Source organism: Notothenia rossii (assembly GCF_949606895.1).
Source record: "Notothenia rossii genome assembly, chromosome: 2".
NCBI lineage: Eukaryota > Metazoa > Chordata > Actinopteri > Perciformes > Nototheniidae > Notothenia > Notothenia rossii.
Window position 1 is genome coordinate 6,855,135 of NC_136904.1, and position 26,402 is coordinate 6,881,536.

Genomic DNA, 26,402 nt, shown 5'->3' on the forward strand with positions numbered 1-26,402 from the left:
CTGTTGGAAAGGTTTCACTTCGAAAACTTTCTCAAGAGATTTTGTCTCGGAGAAATCTCGTCATGAGGATCTCTGTCAGCTCCTCATGACGGGGCTGTCATGGAAGGAGTAAAAGTCAGCCTTGCATCAGAAAGCCTCTGGCACTCGGGCTTTATTGGCTGTCATTTCAATGTCCTTGTTGCAATCTGCTATATAAACAAACTTGCCTTGCCTACAACATGCATTTAAGTTGGGTTACTTTGATTTAGAACTAGCACATATTATATTTGAATGAACCATGTCTTCATTTTCTATCCTGCAAACTTTTTGTTCCAACAAACAAACGAATTAGCAGTGGTGAGCCGTCAGGGCCCTCTGACGGCCTAAGACAGGGCTATTCAACTACACATTCAGTTGGGCCAGATTTTATAACTACAAAATTCAGCTGGGCCAGACATTCAGCGGCCTGTAAAAAGCGGGTAGTGATCCAATCGACCGGCAAAGTTCTCTTTCAACCTCGCAATGAAATCTGTCATCACATCCGTGATTTGTGCCGGAGATGTGATGTGTTTGGGGAGCGTCGGAAAATGCAGCATCCGACCCGTGCTCAAGTCAGTCGCGAAAAGGTCCAGCTTGACTTGGATCTGCTCCACAAGACCAATGACCGTTTTGTCTCTGTTTACGCTTCAGAGTTGAGAGAGACATGTTTTAGAGTTGCAATCATTGGACCACCGTTACTAGCACCACTAGATGCACTTTCAAAAAACGTGCTGCGTTGATGTTTGGTGGTTTATATGCAACGCGGAGTGTTGCGTTCATGGTCTGTACTAGTGTAGGAATTTGGCTACGGGAGGCTGGGCCACTCGGGAGTTGGTTCTGGGCCGCATCTGGCCCGCGGGCCGCCAGTTGAATAGGCATGGCCTAAGATATTCAAAAATATAATATTTGAAAACATTTTTTCTTTTCCAATATTTTTTTCGTTATATTTTGCATTAGTTTTACCAAAATAACTTAATTTAATTATATTTAAAATAAAATTTCCAAATAAATCCTTCGAATGCAGATACGGTTTCAGTTTCTGTTTGAATGTGAAGTGTTAAATTAAAGAAGCTCGTCTCTGCGAGGTGAAGACAGGAGCTGATTGGTGTTCCAGCTGTAAATTCACAGAGGGCCAGCTTTAGTAACTCTACGAGAGAGTAATGTCAAATGACAGAACAATTGACCAATCATATCTTCCCTCTAAATGGGTGCGGAGGGCCTAGGTATAAAAGTCACGGCTCGCCACTGCTAATTAGGCTCTATTTTTAGGAACAGCTAGCTTATTGTGATGTCGGTTAAAAACTGAGTGAGATATGAAATTCCACATTCAGAGTCAAAGGCTGTGACCTGGTGCTTCAGCTTCATATCTTCCAATAAAAAGTGATGACCTCTGTAACCCTGAAGCTTACAGCTGATATTAAACTGGAGGCTTCAAACCTTCAGCACTTATTAAAGAAGTCCTGCAGCAGCTGGATGAAATACATTCTGATTGAGAGGAGGTGAAGACCATTAAAGTAGACTTTCAATTACCCTGAACAGGCTGGGAATTAATACTGTACCTCGTTGCAATTAAATTACATTTTAAAAACTGCAACTTGCATATTTGAAAAATACATGTAGACAGTATCCAATGTCAAAGTTGTTATAGTAGTAAGATGGTTTGGTATTCTTACTGATCTGTATGTTGTATTCTGATTCCCTATAGATAAATATTGTTTTACTGATATGTATCTATAGATTGTGTATGTTTACTTTTGCTCAGCACAGTCTGCTAAAACAAAACAATTATCCCATTTAATTGGGATCACTACATTATTTATTAATCAACTTTGTTCCTGTTGTCTATCTGTCTGAATCGAACTTGCATACTTGTGATTTGTTCACTTCAATATTTATTGTGTATTCGTTTTTATATTCAAGCAAAAGTATTGTATATAAAAAAAATTTTTAATAATGACTTTTTATAGAAAAAGAACAAGAAAGAAACTCTAAAACGCTTCTTCATGTCTCTTATACATCAACATGTGTCCCCTCTTATTCATGTCTCTTATACATCAACATGTGTCCCCTCTTCTCCATGTCTCTTCTACATCAACATGTGTCCCCTCTTCTTCATGTCTCTTCTCCATCAACATGTGTCCCCTCTTCTTCATGTCTCTTCTACATCAACATGTGTCCCCTCTTCTTCATGTCTCTTCTACATCAACATGTGTCCCCTCTTCTTCATGTCTCTTCTACATCAACATGTGTCCCCTCTTCTCTATGTCTCTTCTCCATCAACATGTGTCCCCTCTTCTCCATGTCTCTTCTACATCAACATGTGTCCCCTCTTCTTCATGTCTCTTCTACATCAACATGTGTCCCCACTTCTTCATGTCTCTTCTACATCAACATGTGTCCCCTCTTCTCCATGTCTCTTCTACATCAACATGTGTCCCCTCTTCTTCATGTCTCCTCTACATCAACATGTGTCCCCTCTTCTTCATGTCTCTTCTACATCAACATGTGTCCCCTCTGTGGAAAGAGACTCTGAAAGTTTCAGGAACAAAGATTCTCTCTCTTTTTGATCCATTTCTATAAAAACCTGTCTGAAAATGAGCTGATCAGATTTTGGACACGTTATGATGTCATAACGATGTTTTGTCTTGTGTAACCATTAGCCAATCAGCAACCAAGGTAACCCCCCCCCCCCCCCACCTTATCAGCTGAATCTCCTCCTAGAGCACCATTGAGTTCTTTGTAACCAAATCTCTCTCAGAGGGGCGTGGGGAGGGGCTCCTTATTTTCATCTAAAGTAACAGACAGAGAATCAGCACTTTGGAAACGGGGCTGAAACAGAGGGGATTATGGGTAATGCTGCAATGACCTGTTTGGTGTTTGGAGCCAAACACTTCAGAGACAAGTTTTGTATATATCTGAGACCTATAATATATTGATGAAAAACAGTATAATAGGCGACCTTTAACACCTGTACTTAAAATACTTATTTCAAATGTTCTATTGTGTCTTTCATTATGAAAACACAGATAAGAAGCTACAACAATGCATTGTTTTATTATAACTCCATTTATTTATTTTTTTGTTACAAACATTTTCCCTTAAATTAAAGAGAATCAAACTTTCAAATAAAGTTGCAATACTGCCTTATCATGAAACCTGTATTTTCTTTTCTTTAGGATGTCTTTTTAAATGTTAATATCAGCACATAACATACTTACTTCTACTTCTCTACTGTGTGTGTCACTCTGCAAACCATGATGATCCTCAGATTCAGTGTGTACACAGCCTCAGTGTCCATGTGGCCCTCAGGAGAGCGGAGGTAATGAGATTATCGAGCCGTGGCCTTCCAGCTCTCAGTGCAAAGCATTCATAACATATACACAATAATAGTTATCTGCACCTCGATCCTCAGATAATCGCCAACTCTGGCGTCTCTCCTTTATTTTTCTATTGATGCAGAGGCACACAGCGCACCAATGAAAAGAGGCTTCAATAATAACGGTCAGAGTGATAAAGCCTTTCCTCCTTTTGTTTGTGGGCTGGAGACCTCCGGACTATCTCTCAGCAGATAAGAAACACATCTGTAATCACATCTCTCTCCACAAAGGCCACAAACCACACACTTGGTCTCCAGCACACAAATGTCACACCTCTGCAGCCATAAAGGCTCATGGGAAATCCAAGCCAGGAGTGTGGCAAAAACAACTGATATAACTCTGACTGTTGCATTGATGGAAAAAGGATGTGTTTATGAGTTGAACTATGTGTTCTCATATGAATCGGCAGAAACAAGCCTTTTCTATTTATAGTCAGCCGGAATAAAAAACAGATACTGTACGTTTTCATCCATCAGAAAACACCCTGGATTACCTTTTCATTATTTGCTTTGATATTTGTGTAGAGCACGAAGAATTGGATTGGTGATGGCTAAACTGTCGTCAGTAAAGAAAAGACAACAAGAGAAGGAGAGAAGTTAAAAGACAGAGAGCTGGACGTCAGAGAAGAAAGACAGAAAGACAGGAATGAAACACTAAAGGGACTGCCTATATATACAGGACTGTCTCAGAAAATTAGAATATTGTGATAAAGTTCTTTATTTTCTGTAATGCAATTAAAAAAACAAAAATGTCATACATTCTGGATTCATTACAAATCAACTGAAATATTGCAAGCCTTTTATTATTTTAATATTGCTGATTATGGCATACAGCTTAAGAAAACTCAAATATCCTATCTCTAAATATTAGAATATCATGAAAAAGTATACTAGTAGGGTGTTCAACGAATCACTTGAATCGTCTAATTAACTCGAAACACCTGCAAGGGTTTCCTGAGCCTTGAAAAACACTCAGCTTGGTTCAGTAAACTAAATCACAAGTATGGGGAAGACTGCTGATCTGACTGCTGTCCAGAGGACCGTCATTGACACCCTCCATCAGGAGGGTAAGACACAAAAAGGAATTTCTCAAAGAGCAAGCTGTTCACAGAGTGCAGTTTCAAAGCACATCTACAAAAAGTCTGTTGGAAGGGGGAAATGTGACAGGAAACGCTGCACAACCAAGAGAGATGACCGCAGCCTTAACAGCATTGTGAAGAAGAGTCGCTTCCAGAATTTGGGGGAGCTTCAAAGACAGTGGACTGAAGCTGGAGTCCAGGTATCAAAAGTCACTGTTCACAGACGTGTCCGGGAAATGGGCTACAATAGCCGTATTCCCATGGTCAAGCCACTTCTGAACTCAAGACAACGGAAGAGGCGTCTGACTTGGGCTAAGGAAAAGAAGCACTGGACAGTTGCACAGTGGTCCAAAGTCCTCTTTTCAGACGAAAGCAAGTTTTGTATTTCATTTGGAAGTCAAGGCGCCAGAGTCTGGAGAAAGGCTGGAGAGGAGCAAAATCCAAGTTGCTTGAAATCCAGTGTGAAGTTCCCACAGTCAGCGATGGTTTGGGGAGCCATGTCAGCTGCTGGTGTTGGTCCACTGTGTTTCATCAAGCCCAGAGTAAATGCAGCTGTGTACCAAGAGATTTTAGAGCACTACATGCTTCCGTCTGCTGAAAAGCTCTATGGAGATGAGGAATTCATTTTCCAGCATGATCTGGCACCTGCCCACAGTGCCAAAACCACCAGTAACTGGTGTACTGACCATGGCATTACTGTCCTCGATTGGCCTGCAAATTCCCCTGACCTGAACCCCATAGAGAATATGTGGGGTATTGTGAAGAAGAAGCTGAAAGACACCAGACCCAACAATGCTAATGAGCTAAAGGCCGCTATTGAAGCATCCTGGGCATCCATAACACCTCAGCAATGCCACAGGCTGATTGCCTCCATGCCACGCCGCATTGATGCAGTAATCCGTGCAAAAGGATTCCCAACCAAGTACTGAGTGCATTAATGGACATTTTCAAATGTTTGATTGTGTTTTGCTGTTATAAATCTTTTTTTTTTACTTGGTCTGAGGAACTATTCTAATTTTTTGAGATAGGATTTTTGAGTTTTCTTAAGCTGTATGCCATAATCAGCAATATTAAAATAATAAAAGGCTTGCAATATTTCAGTTGATTTGTAATGAATCCAGAATGTATGACATTTTTGTTTTTTTAATTGCATTACAGAAAATAAAGAACTTTATCACAATATTCTAATTTTCTGAGACAGTCCTGAATAATACACTGTAGTTTGCCATGAACTCGTTGTCCTAAGTGTTTCGTTTTTTTTGTCTTTTAGCTTTTAAAGTTATTTGTATAGTTACATTTAAATGTGGTATAAATAATTGTCTATAGCATCCTTTTTTAATGCTAAATTGTTATCCTTGTCAGGGAATAATTTCCCCTGTATGTCATCTTTCGCACTCTGACGCAGATACCCAGCTTTGGGCAGCCGCTATCTCCCTTAAGGAGAGGCTGCTAGCATGTTGTTACCAGTTTATGACCGGGCAGCTCTCAGTCAGAGATAGTTATTGTTGTGGGACACCGGGAACACATCCTTCTCGGGGTGTAGATGACCTCGAGCCATAAGCGACAACAAATGTGATCCAGTGTCCTCAGCTGTTTAGTCTATCTTTTGAAGAATGTTGATTATTACTCTCTGAACTAGTTCAAACCTGGAGCTACAGGAGGGCTCTTCAGAATTGATTGTGGCAGATATTTTATGTTATAAGTAAATGTAACAACGTATATTTCAAGTAGCATCTACTTACAGTTAAGAAGTGTTTGTTACTAAAGGCACTCAAGTACACTTTACTGTCACATTTCAGTTTTTGTAATTACATTTTAATTACTATTGCATAGTTGAGTTTACTTGAGATTACATTTGCATTTTATTAGAAATCTGCAGTAAAAGATATTTGGCTTTTCAGGTTGTTTTTACTTGCTTTTCTTACCTTTTATTTTATACATATGTACGTAATATTTAAATATAATTTCTTCCACGTTGTCACGCCCCCAGGTTTATGTCACGGGTTTTAGTGTTGTCTGTTTGGGTGTTTGCTGTGGTGTTTTTCCGTTCTCCTTGTCATGTTTTCCTCCCTGTATATTGTCTGGTCTCTTTCCCCTGTGTTTTCATGTCTGTCGTTAGTTCCCTGGTGTGTCTAATTCCCTGATTATTCCCACCTGTGTCTTGTTACCCTGTGTTTAAATTCCCCCGTCTCCCAGTGTTCAGTGTCAGTTCGTCTTGTCTATTGTCACGGTAAGGTCTATGCTCCTGGAACTCTTTGGGTTCGTTTTCATTTTTGCTGTTATGGAAAATAAAGTATCCAACAAATACTTCACCTCTGTCTCCCGGGTTTTGCATTTGGGTCCTACATACTAAGTGTCTGGAATCGTAACACACGTACCTGGCAATAAACATGATTCTGGTTCTGATAAGCAGTGATGGGAGTAACTTTAGCATTCCTCTTTACTGCTACTTTATACTTCTACTCTGCTGCATTTCAGAGGCAAATATTGTACTTTTTACTCCACTCCATTAGTTAAACAACACTTAAGTTGCTTTTAACATATAAAACACACTTAAGTATATGCTGATATATAATGCAGTACTGTAATACTACACTACACAGTACTTCAAGTATTGGTCCACATGGATAAACTTCAACACTAAAATGCTCTATAACCATAATAATAGATACCGTGAAAAGATCCATTCTGCATAACGAGTACTTTTACTTTGATACTTGAAGTACAATTAGCTGATAATAATCATTATGCAGAATGAGTACTTTTACTTTTTGTAATTAAAGTATATCATGATGATAATACTTGTGTACTTTTTCTCAAGTAACATCTTTCATTTAAGACTTTAACTTGTAATGTATTTTAAGACCATGGTTTCTGTAAGTACTTCTTCAAACACTGTATAATAGTTCCCTCTATAGTTATAACACTAAACCAGTGTCAGGACCTCGACACAAACTGATGAGCCCAAATGCACGACCCAGAGACAAAGTCTTGAAATTTAACAAAATGTAATTTTAATTCCAAAGATCAGGTAATCCCTTTTAACAGAGTAGTTACTGGAATAAACAAAAAGCGTTCACAAGGAGGAAAAAACTAAGCATTACAAAAAGAGAACTTTAATAAAAACGTAAGCCTACAAAATTAACAAAAATAACAAAACCTGACATGAGCGAAAGCGATCCTTTCTGAGCTGAGGCTTGGCACGACCATTCACAGGACAGGGGAGAGACAGGACTATTTAAATATGAAGTGAGTGGGAACAGGTGGAAACAATCAGGGGCGGGGCAGACGATGGAGGGAAAATCACACAAGGGGAGGAAGAAACAGGGCCGGAAATAAGAGAGGTAAATACAAAATGAAACAGGACATGGAAAACGAGACATGACAATAAACACAGAGACTGACTAGAGATGAAGTTCCTAAATAAACAGACATGACCAGACGTGAAAAACATGACAGACATAATACATAAACATAACCAACACATTTGACGAGACGCAACAACCAGTAATCCTTCATGTAGTGCGATTGAAGACCGGTCCATAACGAACTCATTAAGAACACATAGGATTTATCCAATGGCTGAAGGAAGTATTTCAATCTATAACACGCCTATTACTAATATTATTATAGATGAAAGATTTTATATTAACGCTTTCCGTTAACATTAATACAAAAGTCCAATGTCATATCCTTTTTATTTTTGCATTCATGGATTTTGCTTTGGTGTACAATAGTGTATAGGCAGTCAGAGAAACTAAGTTGTATGTAAGACAGGATATTGAACTATTATAACGTATATTAAACATAAATAGGAAATATAATAAGAATAAGACAAACTACTGTGAAAGAGAATAGATGCAGTGTATCAAAGTGGAAGAACTGCAGTTGTGCAGAAATGTGCACAATATACGAGATTCAGACTTTTTAATATAAGGAATGGATATAATATTTGATGTTTATTGAATATGACATTTAATAATCTCCACTGTGCACTTTGTAGGAACTCCTTGCTCTCTCCTCCTCTGCAGGTCTGACAAACTGAGGAGCTTTGAGACTATTCTCCAGATATTGAGCTTTGTAAGCTCTGTGTTCCTCATGTAATTCAATAGATGTAGAAATCACTTCTTCATCAGATTGATTGTTGATTTGTTTCTGCAAAATGTCAGCCTTTAAAAGAAGCGCTTCCTTTTTGATTTGTGTCGTATAATACATATATTAAAACCAGTCGTATTAAATTATCTTTATATATTTTCTGACCTTTCCGGTATTATTTTTAGTGTAAAATGTAACTCTAGAAATGCAAAGACTTTGCCAATAACATATTTGTAACTTAATATATAAGTGTGTATATGTGCATTATTTAATTCAATTTATATTATTATTATTATGATTATTGTAAATGTATGTCTTTAAAGGCAGTATAAATAAATGAAATCCCTTCAAAATCAATGTTTTTTATGTGAATAAAAAACATAAAATAAAGTGGTAGTTTTAATAATACAAATATTGCAAATAATAATAACAAATTAAATTAAAAAAAACAATTGAAAGCAGTTTGACACTTTTATTTAAAAAATACATTTAAAAAATGTAATTAACTAATATATACACTGCATGAATACAGAACTACATACATACACATGCACCTTGGTTTTGTATTGGTTGATTTAAAAAGCAGTCCAGTAATTACATCTTTCACCACTTCCTGCTCTTATTGACCTTCACAAAAGGCTAACTCTATCATCCAGTGTTCCTCTTCCCACTAATTTCCTACTCGGATATATCTGTGTAAGAGCAACATAGAGAAAGACCAAAGTGTTTGTCGTTGAATTCTTCAGCAGATTTCAGTGATTCTAGGGTCTGTTTCAACCTTTGGGACTCATGAACTATAGAGTATTAACGTGTATTAAAGATACAGAGCCCATGAATTGGGGCTATCTAAAAGGCTGCAGACTTGAGAGTATTAATGGATCGAGACAGAAAGGTGTTTTGATTCTTATTTTGTCATGTGTAATTAGGGAGAAGATTGAAAGCAAAAAGGCTCTGATGTCTGATTGGAAACCGACAGCGCAGGCAGGAGATTGAAATGTCAGGAAAAGTCAGTATTTCAAAAGACTGTGTGTGTGTGTGTGTGTGTGTGTGTGTGTGTGTGTGTGTGTGCGTGCGTGCGTGCGTGCGTGCGTGCGTGCGTGCGTCCGTGTGTGTGAGAGTAGAGTTGGTAAAAATCCTCTCCACTCCACTCTCTCCTCCTCTCTCTGTCTGTCTCTCACACACGTTGAGCAGGAGAAGTGAAGCTTCTTTAAGCCAGAAAATGCATTTTACTCAGAGACGTTCTCCCGCTGGGACGATGCCGTACATTTGACAGACGTCAGGGCGTCCTGTCGCAGGATCAATGACACATGATCTGGAGAAGTTGAGTAATGGTGCTTCTGAAAGCTGTCAATGAGCAGTGTAGATGTCATCAGACCCAGAATCAGCCTGAGACATGATGAGCATGCGTCAGGGTTCTAAATGCACAAGTTTCACTTGCCTTAATTCTTCAACCCTTGTGTGCTTTTAAAAACACAAATGTGCCAAAATTCATGCAAATAAACTAAACGCTGCAAGATGCTGAAAACACAACGGAAACCAGACACTAAAAAGCGACGCACACAGCTGGGACCGGAGCGCTTGGTGATTTTTGGGGAATAGTACTCACTTAGTTTCTTAACTGTATCTGTTGTTGGAAACTAAACACATGATTCCTTCTGATAAGATAAAGTAAGAAGTACTTTATTGATCCCAATTTTGGAAATGTTTGCGTTGTAGCAGCATCAAAATACATGGCATTGTACAATAAAAATTCAAGACAAGAAATAAACAAGAAAGTAGAAAATATACATGTTGAATTTAACAAGGTATTATACATAGCTACATATGTACAGGTAGCTAGCTTACAGCAGATCTGCAATAATATCAAATAAGACGATACAACAGAGACAGTAGGCCATCTTCATAATCCCGACTTCACCAAGCACTCCGGTCCCAGCTGTTTGCGCCACATTTGAGTGTCCCCTGGTTTCCGTTGTGTTTTGCTACCGCTAGTAAATTGTCAACGGCGGGTGCTAGTGATTTATCCGACCGGTCCACATCGTCCGACCGGCCCACTTCGGTACCGGCCCATCGGCGTTCGTCCTCAACGTCCCGATGGCCAGTCCGCCACTGGATTTAAACTTCTTGCAACGTTTTGTATCTGCAGCTCTTCTCCCAGACAAGTTTTAAGTTTACCGCATATTTGGTGGAAAAATTGCATAGGAACGAGGAAAAGGTTACACTGGACTTTCATTTGGGAGACTATGCTGTGTGTACTGCGTGAAAGCCAAGGTAAACGATGGCTTTTTTTTAAACTTATGTATCTAACATTGTGGTAACAAACTTACTTATATGTATTTTAAGCCAAAAAGATCCTGACCTCGCTCTTCTTTTGTGGGCACTCAGACTGTGACAGGATATTGTTGTGTGTCTGTAACTGTTATATGTGCTGCAGCTGTCTTGGCTAGCAAGCCGTTGAGAAGACATTTGTATATCTTAATGACACTTTGCAAAGTTAAAATGACCTTAAATAAGTAAATAAATGAGTCATTGTTGCGTTTTGATTTTCTTTTAATTGACAGCTTTGTAGAAAACTTCTTAAAAATGTGACCGTTATCTATGGGGAATACACCCACATTGAAATGTAAGTTAAGTTTAACGGGAGATTATTTTGTCGAGACAAGGTTGTGTTTTCGTAACTAAAAATAACCCCAATGCTATGGAGCTAATTTCCTGCCAGAACTCCACAAACAAACTAAACAGGTTTTACAAATGCCTCATGATTCACTAACAAACACAATGTGGTTTGCAAATACAAAACACCATATGGGTCATTCCTAGCATTCGGTGCCATTTAGGCTAGGGTATTCAAAAATAAAAAACATAATTTTCCATGTTTTTTTTTTATTTAATCTGAATGATGGCTTGTTAAAGTATAAGAAAAATATTTTGGTCAAGCTCAGGATATTATGCTTAATTATTATTTTTTTGTACCATCCCCAGTTACTGTGAAAAATAGTAACAGGGTGGACATTTTATGCTAAACTTGGCTATTGCTACTTGTGTGATGATAATCAAGCTAGCACTTGGTGACAACAGAAAGATATATTTGATAGATATATTCACCATATTTTCTAAATGTAAAACAAATGATCAGTTCCACTAAAAACGAGCATAACAGGGTGGACATTTTATGCTTTACCGCAATAGTTAAGTTCTTTAAAACATTAACGTTGAAGGAAGAACGCATTCACTGCTTCTTGAAGATGATTTCCCACTCAAAATGTATCCTTCTTCTTCTTGAGTCATACAAATAGTAGAATAGTAAAGGGGCGTGTCCAGAGGGATTCAAATCAGAGTAACAGGGGGGATTTTCAAACAGGGGACACACACTTTATTTTCAATACAAATGAATTAATAACAACAATTTCAATTTGGTGAGGAATATTAGCAAAAGGGTCATACAACGCTCACAAAAATATAGAATTTGTTTGTATTTCTTTGATTTCTTTTTGTATATCTGTTACAGAAGTTGAGCAAACATGATTGGGGACACAGCAATTTGGCCTACTTGTGCTAAAATCAGAGTAATTATTTAGAATTGTTAATATCCTGGCTAAATAACATTGTTGTTTTATGGTAGAGGGTATAAACATTTAAAACCAAGCTTTTAAAAAATAAGCATTAGACCTTTTAAATACAAAATATATGATATAATGTGGTGGGGACCTAAATGGCACCGAATGCTAGGAATGACCCATCTACAAACTAATGCATTTAGTTTTGCAAAGAAAAAGCGTATCTATCAAACAAACACATAACATTTTTCCAATAAATCACGTTTCAGAGACAAATTCAGCATAGGTTTTTATAAGTACAACACTTTTTCTTCTCACGGCGGAATATATATATATAGATATCCCTCTGTAACTTATGTTCAGTCATCAGAGACTCATGCTTATCACAAATATTTCCAATGTTTTACTCTATATACACTATTTTGAACGTGACATAAATGATGATCACTCCTTGTGTTTGTTTTTATTTTAATAATACGTCTTCAGGCATGTCTGTTTAATGTCGCTGTTCCAAATGAATTGTTTATGAATGAATTAGCATGCTAATCAGCTGCTAATAATCACATTGAGTGACAGGAAGGATGCATTTGCACATTTGATTGGCTCGTTCTGCCCCTGGTGAACTGCAGCATGAGGATGTGTGTTCCTCGGACATGAGGGGTGTTTATGCATATTTAAAAGTGGTGGGGAGATTTATGGTGTTCACATTTACAATTGTAGCCAGTTTGAAGTCAGCAAAGATACAGAAGATTGCGGAAAAACCAACAACAAAAAAGAGAGATCAAGACATTCAGAAAGATCAGTTCATGCAAGATTTTTGGTCATTTTATTATGAGTAAGCTACATGAATTTATTATGTTACAAGTCAGAGGTCAGAGGTCAGAGGTACTGGGCCTGAAATCCAATCGTCTTAAAGAAAAGACAATCTGGAACATAAACGTCTAACCTTTTTTTATTAATTTCTGGCTTTCAATGCATCCTTTGTAGACTGTATACCTTGACCATTATAGTCTAAAAATCCAGACAAAAAACAAAATAATGTCAACATGTTGGCGTACTTAATGCACGAGCACTTTGAACGGTTTGGTTTATTTGGAGCTAATGAACCTGCATGATTCTAATTTGTTTCTTCATGGTTGATTGAACTTACTGTAAGTAGCTTTGGATAAAAGCTTCAGCTAAATGAAATGTAATGTTATAGAAACTAAGGGCTGTTTGTGTTTTCTGTACCCAGCAATGCACTTGTTCCTGGTGTCGGTTATATTACTTTGTTGGTGTATACATATCTGTGTTTGGTCGCATTACATTATATCTCTAACTGAGAAACTCAAGGTCACACTGAGCTGTTTTTATGCTTTAAAGTTATTTTTCTCTCTGTCATCACGTAGAGTCTGGTCACAGTCCTCTCCTGTCTCAGACTATGGTGGTGCTATTTACAGATTTACCTGTCCCACTACTTTGGCCCTACATGACCCACTTTTTCATGATATATTTGCAACTCGGGCTATATGGCGGATATTTGCATTCTTCAGTCTCTATTGGATGATCTTTGCTATGCACAGGATGCAGCACTCGTATATTTTAGCCTATGAAGCCATTTTAGGCCAGTTATGCAGGTGTGTACGCTCAAAGTTTTTACTGGTACAAATAACTTTATTCTTACGACCAATAATGAGGCTACTTGCTATCTCTCTTTAGCTATTTCTGTGAAACTATGTCCATATATTCCTCCTTGAGAGGTAATTATTGAATAAAGAAAACCTTAAAGAACACATATTCTGCTGATGTCCAGGTGTATATCAGTATGTAGTGTCTCTACTTTAAAGAGTTCTCTCCTGCTGATGTTCAGGTGAATATCAGTATGTAGTGTCTCTACTTTAAAGAGTCCTCTCCTGCTGATGTTCAGGTGTATATCAGTATGTAGTGTCTCTACTTTAAAGAGTCCTCTCCTGCTGATGTTCAGGTGAATATCAGTATGTAGTGTCTCTACTTTAAAGAGTCCTCTCCTGCTGATGTTCAGGTGTATATCAGTATGTAGGGTCTCTACTTTAAAGAGTCCTCTCCTGCTGATGTTCAGGTGTATATCAGTATGTAGTGTCTCTACTTTAAAGAGTCCTCTCCTGCTGATGTTCAGGTGTATATCAGTATGTAGTGTCTCTACTTTAAAGAGTCCTCTCCTGCTGATGTTCAGGTGTATATCAGTATGTAGTGTCTCTACTTTAAAGAGTCCTCTCCTGTTGATGTTCAGGTGTATATCAGTATGTAGTGTCTCTACTTTAAAGAGTCCTCTCCTGCTGATGTTCAGGTGTATATCAGTATGTAGTGTCTCTACTTTAAAGAGTCCTCTCCTGATGATGTTCAGGCTCATATCAGTATGTAGTGTCTCTACTTTAAAGAGTCCTCTCCTGCTGATGTTCAGATGTATATTAGTATGTAGTGTCTCTACTTTAAAGAGTCCTCTCCTGCTGGTGTTCAGGTGTAGTATGTAGTGTCTCTACTTTAAAGAGTCCTCTCCTGCTGATGTTCAGGTGTATATCAGTATGTAGTGTCTCTACTTTAAAGAGTCCTCTCCTGCCGATGTTCAGGTGTATATCAGTATGTAGTGTCTCTACTTTAAAGAGTCCTCTCCTGATGATGTTCAGGTTCATATCAGTATGTAGTGTCTCTACTTTAAAGAGTCCTCTCCTGCTGATGTTCAGGTGTATATCAGTATGTAGTGTCTCTACTGGGACATGTCTCCATGCTTTAATTTTCTAAAAGCTCTTTATTGTTCTCATACTGCCTGTGCTGCAGCACCTCTTTTCACCCTTTGTCTGAAACCAGAGCCCAGTCTGCTCTGATTGGTTAGCTGTCCGGCTCTGTTGTGATTGGTCAACGGCTTAGAGATGTCCCGCCCCTTAGCCTATCACGTACAATGTGTTGGAGCGCTAGGAGAGCGAGTGTTACTGACACGAAGTAAACAAAGGAGTACAATCTTTGTCTCTGTTTGTATTCAGAAAAGATTGTTAGTAAATGAAAGACACCTCACTCTCTCACGACATGTCCCCCGTCAGTTCAGGGATCAACAAGATTGGTCCTTTATCTAGAGAGTGATCAGCACACTATAATCATCATACATCACTATATGCGTTTTTCAGATATGAGCTCATGGAAAATGCTAATCTGACTGTTTTCCATACATTTGAATATTTAATATTTGTACACTGTGAACGCATGCATGTTTGTATACACACACTCCTGACTGTGTAGTACCTAGAAAGCTTCTATAACTGGCCTCATGCTGACTACAGAAACATGGGAGGAAATTATTCAAATAACAGTGTGAATCCCCAGCAGGAAGCCACGGGAAATGTGCAAAAATCAACCTAATTTATGTGAAAACTGGCAATTTTCTAAATACCTTTCCATCTATTTACTCTCGAGTTTTAATTTTTATTTATTTTAGTCTCACACTCAAGGACACCAACATGGAAATCGTTTTCTGAATGTCCATGCTTTGTTTGTTTTAATATGTAATGTATATTTACACTGGACACGTGCAGCACGTACACATTTCCATACAGACTCTCCACTCTGTAGTTTCTAGAATGCAAAAATATCTATCATTTTTGTAAAAACTGGCAATTTTCTTAATACCTTTCCAGGCTAAATGTAAAGATTTAAGATATGTATTTCAATTTTACGTCAAAAATGTCACTTTTCTGTATTTTCATGTATTTTTACAGGATGAAATCATGCAATAAATGCACGTTTGCATTCAGAATAAAATGCAAAATGTGTATAATTGGCTTCATGCTGACTGGAAAGACATGGAAGAAAATTACACTAATTAAAGTATGAAGTCCACAGCAGGGGGCCAGTCTCAATTTCTTTTCATCTTTCCTGTTTGTTTCTTAGAATCTTTTGAGTCATTTTAACCAGAAACCCTTTTTTCATATCATGAGGAGAAACAGAATTGTATATATGTGTCTGGAATCAAACTCCCCGTCTCACAGCTGGACATGAACACCTCTACCTCTTATCAGAAAACACTTCCATCAGCGGTGTGTGTGCAGGTGTCTGCCATGATGTCCTTTCTCTGCTCATGGACACATATCCTGCAGGACGAGTGTCACAGATGCTCACACGTCTGATCTCTATTGTTTCTCCGAGTGAAGAGTGTCTCCTTCATTAATCCAAACACTTCTGATTCTGCAGCTCTTCTCGTCCAGCGCTGATGAAATGAAATGACTTTGCTGATGGTGTTGCAGGGATCCTGTCAGTCACTGATTGGTCATTTCACTCTGTGCGTGGCGGCTGATTTTGGTTTGTGTTGCATCGAGTAGCATGCACTAGATTGTTCAACAGCATACAGTTATTCTATCAGAGCATGTATCAAAAGTAGGTAAACAAATCTTAGTAATAATGTAAATACTGCTTAATTTAACACCAGGGCAAACAAAATCCCACCCAGACAAACAGCCATACACAAACAGACAAACACAAAATAAACAATCAAATAAATAGAAAATCAGTCAGCTAAAACAAAAATGTCTAAATTATCCGTTTGAACCCTTTTTCAAGGTGCAGCTGAGTAAAATAGAAGATGCACTATCCAAGAACTTAACTTGTGCAGGGCGGAAAATAATGAAGAATGAGATTGTTGAGGTTTTTCTTGATTCCTTCAGTATTCACCGTCAGGAAAATGGTGAAAAAATGTCTATCAGAGTTTCCCATAATTTATCGTGTTGATTTCACGTGTCTTAAAAACAAATATTAACATTCTTCAGCGTTGTCTACTATTGACTTTGATTTGAAAACCACAACATTTTTACATCCATTTATGTCTAAAAAAGGTCACATATATTACAATGTAAGCTTCTTAAACTCTAATTTGACCATCTTTAAGGTGAAACAACTGCATTTACAGTCATATATTGATAATCTCCTTCCATATTTAGCTCTTAAGAAGAAACAATATGGAGGCACTATTCTGTTTTTTGTTCGGTGTTTCCTTCCCTGCAGTGTGTTATGTAGTTTTTTGTGCATGTTAATGTTCTGCAAAGGCTAGAATCCCTGTGTGTTTCTCAATGTGGAGGATGCTTGCTTGGTAGCACATGTCTTCCGAGTCACTTGCTTCAGAAACGAGGCAAGAATTCTTCCTGGCATTCGGAAAACGAAAAGTGGAACAGACGAGAAAGTGTGCGTCATATGAGAGGCCCCATTTCCCGCCACAGATTTTATGAAATTGTTCCGTGCGCAAAGCATTGTGGGGATTTTAAGACCGCGGAGTCTACACATGTGCAGCCTCGAAATTTCTCGCTACGAAGTAAGCCGGGCTCGGTAGAATTCCAAGTATGATGGACATTGGAACAGTCCGTCGGTGGCACTCGATGACGTGTATGCTTGAAATAGTGGCTCTGGAGCAGCTTTACTCGACATTGATAAACAGCCCCTGTGTTCCCTCCAGAGGGTGTTTCTCAACACATTGTGCGTGATGTAAAGAGACATCACTGAGCTCTGGTTTCAGAGAGAGGGTGAAAAGAGGTGCTGCAGCACAGGCAGTATGAGAAAAATAAAAAGCTTTTTGAACATTAAAGCATGGAGACATGTCCCAGTAGAGACACTACATACTGATATACACCTGAACATCAGCAGGAGAGGAATGCATGCACTTGTTCCTGGTGTCGGTTATATTACTTTGTTGGTGTATACATATCTGTGTTTGGTTGCATTACATTATATCTCTAACTGAGAAACTCAAGGTCACACTGAGCTGTTTTTATGCTTTAAAGTTATTTTCCTCTCTGTCATCACGTAGAGTCTGGTCACAGTCCTCTCCTGTCTCAGACTATGGTGGTGCTATTTACAGATTTACCTGTCCCACTACTTTGGCCCTACATGACCCACTTTTTCATGAGGACTCTTTAAAGTAGAGACACTACATACTGATATAAACCTGAACATCAGCAGGAGAGGACTCTTTAAAGTAGAGACACTACATACTGATATACACCTGAACATCAGCAGGAGAGGACTCTTTAAAGTAGAGACACTACATACAGTACTGATATGCACCTGAACATCAGCAGGAGAGGACTCTTTAAAGTAGAGACACGACATACTGATATACACCTGAACATCAGCAGGAGAGGACTCTTTAAAGTAGAGACACTACATTCTGATATACACCTGAAAATCAGCAGGAGAGGACTCTTTAAAGTAGAGACACTACATACTGATATACACCTGAACATCAGCAGGAGAGGACTCTTTAAAGTAGAGACACTACATTCTGATATACACCTGAACATCAGCAGGAGAGGACTCTTTAAAGTAGAGACACTACATACTGATATACACCTGAACATCAGCAGGAGAGGACTCTTTAAAGTAGAGACACTACATTCTGATATACACCTGAACATCAGCAGGAGAGGACTCTTTAAAGTAGAGACACTACATACTGATATACACCTGAACATCAGCAGGAGAGGACTCTTTAAAGTAGAGACACTACATACTGATATACACCTGAACATCAGCAGGAGAGGAATATTTAAAGTAGAGACACTACATACTGATATACACCTGAACATCAGCAGGAGAGGAGTCTTTAAAGTAGAGACACTACATACTGATATACACTTGAACATCAGCAGGAGAGGACTCTTTAAAGTAGTGACACTACATACTGATATACACCTGAACATCAGCAGTAGAGGACTCATTAAAGTAGTGACACTACATACTGATATACACCTGAACATCAACAGTAGAGGACTCATTAAAGTAGAGACACTACATACTGATATACACCTGGACATCAGCAGGAGAGGACTCTTTAAAGTAGAGACACTACATACTGATATACACCTGGACATCAGCAGGGGAGGACTCTTTAAAGTAGAGACACTACATACTGATATACAGCTGAACATCAGCAAGAGAGGACTCTTTAAAGTAGAGACACTACATACTGATATATACCTGAACATCAGCAGGAGAGGACTCTTTAAAGTAGAGACACTACATACTGATATACACCTGAACATCAGCAGGAGAGGACTCTTTAAAGTAGAGACACTACATACTGATATACACCTGGACATCAGCAGGAGAGGACTCTTTAAAGTAGAGACACTACATACTGATATACACCTGAACATCAACAGTAGAGGACTCATTAAAGTAGTGACACTACATACTGATATACAGCTGAACATCAGCAGGAGAGGACTCTTTAAAGTAGAGACACTACATACTGATACACACCTGAACATCAGCAGGAGAGGACTCTTTAAAGTAGAGACACTACATACTGATATACAGCTGAACATCAGCAAGAGAGGACTCTTTAAAGTAGAGACACTACATACTGATATACACCTGAACATCAACAGTAGAGGACTCATTAAAGTAGTGACACTACATACTGATATACACCTGAACATCAGCAGGAGAGGACTCTTTAAAGTAGAGACACTACATACTGATATACACCTGAACATCAGCAGGAGAGGACTCTTTAAAGTAGAGACACTACATACTGATATACACCTGGACATCAGCAGGAGAGGACTCTTTAAAGTAGAGACACTACATACTGATATACACCTGGACATCAGCAGGGGAGGACTCTTTAAAGTAGAGACACTACATACTGATATACAGCTGAACATCAGCAAGAGAGGACTCTTTAAAGTAGAGACACTACATACTGATATACACCTGAACATCAACAGTAGAGGACTCATTAAAGTAGTGACACTACATACTGATATACACCTGAACATCAGCAGGAGAGGACTCTTTAAAGTAGAGACACTACATACTGATATACACCTGAACATCAGCAGGAGAGAACTCTTTAAAGTAGAGACACATACTATGAACCTGAAATGAGCAGAAAAGCCTCTTTAAGATACAACTCATAGGATAATCAGGTTATTTTATAAATATCTTGGCTCTATCCAGGTCCCTCATGGCCACAAGCTGCGATGAATATGATTTGCGAGGCTATTAATTTTCCGATCCATAAATCATGTTGACGCCTCAGATTAATAGAGTGCGGTCACCTGACCTGTTAACATTTTAAGTACAGCCTTTAGTCTTTTGATGATATTTTCTCTCACACACAGTTCCCCCAATGAAGCAAAAGAAGATGTGACGATGATTAACATTATATCTAATATTTTTAGAACAATGTAAACAAACAATTACATTTTTCTCTGTTTCTGTTATCTCTACTACTTTAGATAATTTTTGCTTTATTTTTTATCCCAACATAAAAAGCTTAACTGCGACTTTTGAAAACTAAAAATACTTGATTAACAAAAAATAATAATAATGCAAAAATACTAAATAAATAATAATAATAAAGCTTTATTTTTTTAGCACTTTTCAAAAAAGAATGCATCAAAGTCACAAGACAAGATAAACCAGAAACAAGAAATTCACTACAGGTCAAACTATTACCATTCATTTAATAAATTAACCATCCTGTTGTCTTCGGGTCTTACTGGGATTTACTACTTTCATCAGTCATAACTTTTTTGTTTTACATTCGATTGCATTAAGGCTTTATGATATCCTTCACAGTAGACAGTTGAACATATACAATTGCTGATCACCACTTTCATTGAATTTTGGATCATGTAGTGAACTTTGTAAAACCCATGGTGTTCCCGGTCAGAAATGACCGCCATAAAGAAAAGGAATGAGTAACCATCCAGATCAGATAAACACACAAACACACACACACACACACACACACACACACACACACACACACACACACACACACACACACACTCTAGATGCGTCCTCCCCCCACATGGATCACACCTGGCACACGTAATACATGTTCAGTGTCTATTCTTTGTATATTTACTGCAGTTGTTCATGTATACCAGTAGTCTGATACAATATGTACAGTTTGAAAGGGTGTTCAAAGAAATGTGGCGATGATTCATGTTTTTTGTGTTAATGTAATAGCAGTTCAAACAGGACCGGTCAAATTTGACCACGAACACCAAAGTAAGGGGGGGGGGGGGGGAGTAAGACAATATGAGGGTTAATGTAACACCCAATTTTCTTCTGTGTTTTACTAGTTTCTATTTTGCAATAAAGTGTGATGTCTCTGACCAAAAACGATGTCATTAAATAACTCAAAGGAAGGCTATTTTCCTGCTTTTCTTTCCGCTCTCAACTCAGCTTGTTTTGTCGTACTGTATAAGTTAATATTAGTTCAACAAGATTGAAGATGATTCCTGTGGGGTTTTCCTAGTTGATAAGAAAAAAGCCCAATGACTTATTTACGTAACAAGCTTGAAATACACCCTTCCTATTTCTCCTTGTTATAATCAATCTGAAGCTTCTGTTTCAAGGCATGAGCTGCCAACACTCACGAGCATCATTTACCTACATTTGATTGATTTTGCTAACTTATAACTGAACTTACGAGGCAGTATACCTCGAGTGAGTGGCCCAGCTCTTCGTATATTTTTCTGTATGTGGCCCTCTGTGAAAAAAGTGTGGACACCCCTGAACTAATGGGAGCAGGGGGGATTCTTATAGTTTCTAATGAACAGGTTTATGTGAGTCTGACCTCTTCTCCTCTTCTCCTCTCCCTCATGTTTCCCAGCTGAATTCTCCGGGGCTGCTGACTATGCCCCGGAGCCCCACCTCCAGCGAGGATGAAATGGCTCAAAGCTGTTCAGACTACTCCGACGACTGCGCCTCCGACAGCTCCCGAGAAGAAACCATCTACGAGACAATAAAGGCCACGGCCGAGCAATCGCAGAGCCGCATGGACGACATCAGCACCAACTCGCTGGTCGTCCGCATCCTCATCCCCGACCTGCAGCAGTCGGTGAGAAACACAGACACGTGAGGGGGTCATTGGTCTAGAAATGTGAACCGGGAAATGTTGAGTAATAATAATAATAATGTCAGAAGGATGTGTAACATTTGAAAGTTGGAATGAGGTTTCTGAGTGAAAGTATGAAGGCGCAGTTAGCAGTTGAAGTTGCATAAATATTGTTCAAGGCTGAAGAATTTCTCCATTGACTCCCATGTTAAAACATTTGTGAATTATGGGATATATCTCTGGAATTATGAACGTTATGAATGTCAGGAGTAATGCCGCAAATGCCCTAAATGAGCTGAACGTTTTGATTTTCGAACAGAGTTTGTGGGTTGAAAAATTTGGAAGGAGCTAAGGTCCAAAAGTGGATATTTATGCTTACTCAGCATTCCCACTAAATAATAATATTAGATTACATTTGTATAGCGCCTTTCAAGGGACCCAAGGCCGCTTTACATGGTGAACACACAAACAAACAAACAAACAAACAAACGGGCAAATAATAAAGTAAAAATGAAATCGATAGCAGTACGAGTGGAAGCAGGGGGACTGTGATGGGTTAGGGGTCAAAGGCCATGATGAACAGTACCCCAAAGTGTTATGTTAGAAAAATAATTGTATGGTTCCCAAGCACATATAAACAACTGGATAATAACTTAATATGTTGGGCAATTCGCACCATTAGAATTCATTATAATTAGTATTAAAAAGCATTATAGCCCATAAAGACAATAGTTAAAAAATGGCTTGGCTGATTTGGATATTTCTGGAGTGGTTTTTAGGATTATTGAGGATGTGAAATCCATCTCTAACATTTCCATGATCCAAAATGGCAGTTTTTGAATATCATTTAGCGATCTGATTAGATTAATTGGATTGGATTAGATGTACTGTTTAAATCCCACTTTTTTTGTTACAGCAGCATGAGAAGAAGACATTCCACATGAAATTAAACTAACATTAAATATGTAAATAACAATTGAAAGATATGTAGCATGTAAAACATTTTCAGGGTTATTGAGGCCAGAAAACAAATAGTTAAATCCGGTAAAAAAGAAACGTAAGAAACTATGGAGACAGGAGTTCTCTGCAAAGGTTACATGTCGTACAAGGTTATTGCTTTGGCAGGAAATATTTCCTGTGTTGTTCTTCGTTGGAGAATGATTTGATATCCTGATGCTTTAACCCCAGTGTCTTACCTCCATCCAGTAAACATCCATACATGAGAAATTTGGGGTCAAATATCTTGTCCAAGGGAAAATCAAATACATTTTGATTGCCCAATATCACAAATTACACAATTGTCTCAGGGAGCTTTACCGTTTCTACGTTTCTCCTGAGAAACCTCTTTTTAACAAGGAAAAACATAATAAACCGGAACATTTTCGAAACCTCGGAGAAAGACAGACATGCAATAAATATTGAGTGTATAGTTGTTAGATGATAAAAATTACATCATGGACAACACAACTGACAATGAAGTGCGGATCAAACTGAGTCCCATTTCCCTGTGAGCCACAGCCAGCGAAAGAGTCTTAATTTGAATTCCATTTTTGTTCTCCAACTTGACATCTGAGTATTGAATTCCCAAGCTTCTTCTGGAGGATTAATCACGGTGTATTGACATCCTATGTATTCTAAGCTAGTACACTATACACTCGAGCACAACACGGTGTAGTGTTTATCAGAGTTGGAGTAGTGTTGGAGAGGCACTGTGTCCTCTGGAGCATTTCAGAGGTGGCTTATACAACCTGTTTCAGTATGCATTAAAAACACATGTGTGTTTTAGAAAATGAAGGAAAAGTGGAATGTGAGTGTAAACAGAGGATTTTCAAGATGTGAAAGGGCTTTCCAGTAAATCACTCTCAGCTCACTGCACCTATAACAAGCTTACAAGTATACTGTAAGAGCTATTGCATGTACACACTTCGGGTAAAACACCCACATTTTCATTTCAAAACCCTCAGAGACATGTTGTCCTGAGGCCTTCTCATTGAATATAACACATTAGATCAGATTAGATATACTGTGTTGATCCCAACTGGTTTTGTTACAGCAGCACGTTTAACGAGGCCTTGAGTTAAACATACAATTAAACATAAGCAGTAAATGTATCAACAGTAGAAATGTATATCCATAGGGATTCTAGAGAATTCACAATATAACATATCCAAAATAAGTTAGATGATTATATAATAGACCGACTAAGTACTAAATCTTGAAACATGCAATGCTACATATAAGGAAACATGATGAAGTGCACAGGCCACGGTTTGCACACCATTTGCATTTTTATTTTAAATAAATCCCAGAATAATATGCCAAAGGCTTCATCTAGTTGTATGCTTATACTTTTCTTAACACGTCCTTATCACTTCTGTAAGAATATTATCTAAGATTCAAATATTTAAAGGCTGTATTTGAAATGAGAATCTGAAGTCTCCTCCAACAATGTATGAAAAAGCAATCAAATATAATTGTGAAATAAAAGAAATGGTCCAATTAAGTAAAACGAATTAAAAAAAAAAAAACATATTTTTTACACCTTTTTTTGCTCCCGATCCGATTCCGATCATTTGATTTTGACAATTTGCCGATACCGATTTTTCCCGATCCGATCTTTATGCAATGCATTAAGAGAAAAAAAGCATTCAAGTTAACCTTAAGGTTATTTTTTTATTTAAATTGGATATTCTATCCAACATGGATATAGCTTCTTTCTTTCACAGCAGCATTGGATCAGTTCAGTTGTGCAGCATTGGATCAAAACAAAATAAAGCTTATCAGTACTCGTTAGCTTACTGCTACAATTAGACACTGCGCCCACTCTGTTGCCAGATTTGAGAGAAATAACCAGGTCTATGAAAACAAGCCCCAAAGAAGCAACACATACATGATGTTGTGTCATTTGAAACCAAAACTAAGGCCTCAGGATGACTTTAAGACTTGAACATGGTCATTTTTGTTTTGTAACATTGAATACAACATTTAAAAAAAAGTATTTAAAACATTTTTTTTTTTTTTAAATCCCGATCCCCGATTTTTTTTCTCCCGATTCCGATCTTTTGAAAATCACGTGATCGGCTCCGATCCCCGATCACGTGATCGGATCGGGACATCTCTATACATATACACAATTATGAAATTCCTTTTTTAAAATAAATATTTAATTATTGTATACATTCTTACTTCCTCTGCTTTCATGAATTGTTGTTCTTCATTTTTCTTCATGCTAAATGGAAATAACCCACTTTCCCCTAGGATGAACCAAATGTATTCTGACTAGAACAACACATAATGTACACTTATACATTCTGTTCTTAATGACAAATAATCTACACTCTAGTAAGACATAGCTAAGTGAATATGTGGAAGACATGTGCTTCACCTTTTGCACAAATGGATGCCCCAGAGAGCAGTAATTATTATGTTCCTCTGAAACATGCTAAAAGCTGCCTCTTCTGTGAAAAGTCTTCTTAAAGTAATCTCACTTATCTCAAATTCAACTGAACCTAAATGACCAACATTTACGACGCGTCCTTTCCCCTAATAACATGTGTGTGAGTGGGCGACATATATATTGTGGGGGGTTGATATATAGACATAGTGCGTAGGTGAGGATGTCCATTTAAAGGGGAGGGGGTTTTATATGTGAGTCTTTACTCAGGGAAACGTCTGATAGTTAATCATGTAGGGTTGCAACAGGGTTATGTAGATCAGCCAACTCACTTGTGTAGGTGTTGCATGGCTCAATACTGAACATTATAAAACATGGACCACCATATGTATCATATGTTGGTGCAGGGTATAACAGGTGAGAGGATAACAAACGTGTGTAAGCCCTGAGGAAAAAAGGACATGACTGATGAAAGATGTTATAATTGTTCCCACACTTCCCATTAGTATGTAAATGAATGTCAGGTAGATGGATAGCAGAAGGCAAATGATGCATAATAAATGTTATTATCAGACCCAGACCTCATATACTCACAAAGCGTGTGTCTGAAAAACATCCATGCATCCAGTTTGCCCCAGGATAAGGATTTTTTCAACTCATGTTCTTGTGTGAAGTTGGAATAAGAAACACTGTTGTTAGTTTATGAGCATAATTGTAGAAACTAGAGAATCTGCCTCCCAGCTATAAGGCTGTTGGCGTGAATCTTGCAATATGAAACAAAAAAACACATTTGTGGAATATTTTCAAAGTATAAACTGCTGAATAACAACGTTTAAATGCAATCAGTGGGATTTGCAATCATCACAGTCACTGTAACGTCCAAAATGACCAACATTTGCCAATAGCAGTGTCATTGTTTTGTGTAACAGAGTTTCATATTACATACTATTGCTATTCTTCTTGTATTGATATATTTTACATCCTTACTTCCAGCACTTCAGAAGCAGATAGTGAAGCGTAGTTTATGTTATGT

At 38.0% G+C, this 26,402-nt stretch overlaps 1 protein-coding gene across 1 annotated transcript in view; it reads left to right on the forward strand.

The window, feature by feature from the left end:
• The window catches only part of LOC307027962 (SH3 and multiple ankyrin repeat domains protein 2-like), a 283,457-nt gene that overhangs the window by 83,349 nt on the left and 173,706 nt on the right, over positions 1–26,402 (forward strand). Inside the window, exon 3 of the mRNA XM_079662656.1 lies at positions 21,751–21,978. Coding sequence (XP_079518782.1) covers positions 21,751–21,978 — 228 coding nt within the window. The remainder of the gene's footprint in view (positions 1–21,750; positions 21,979–26,402) is intronic.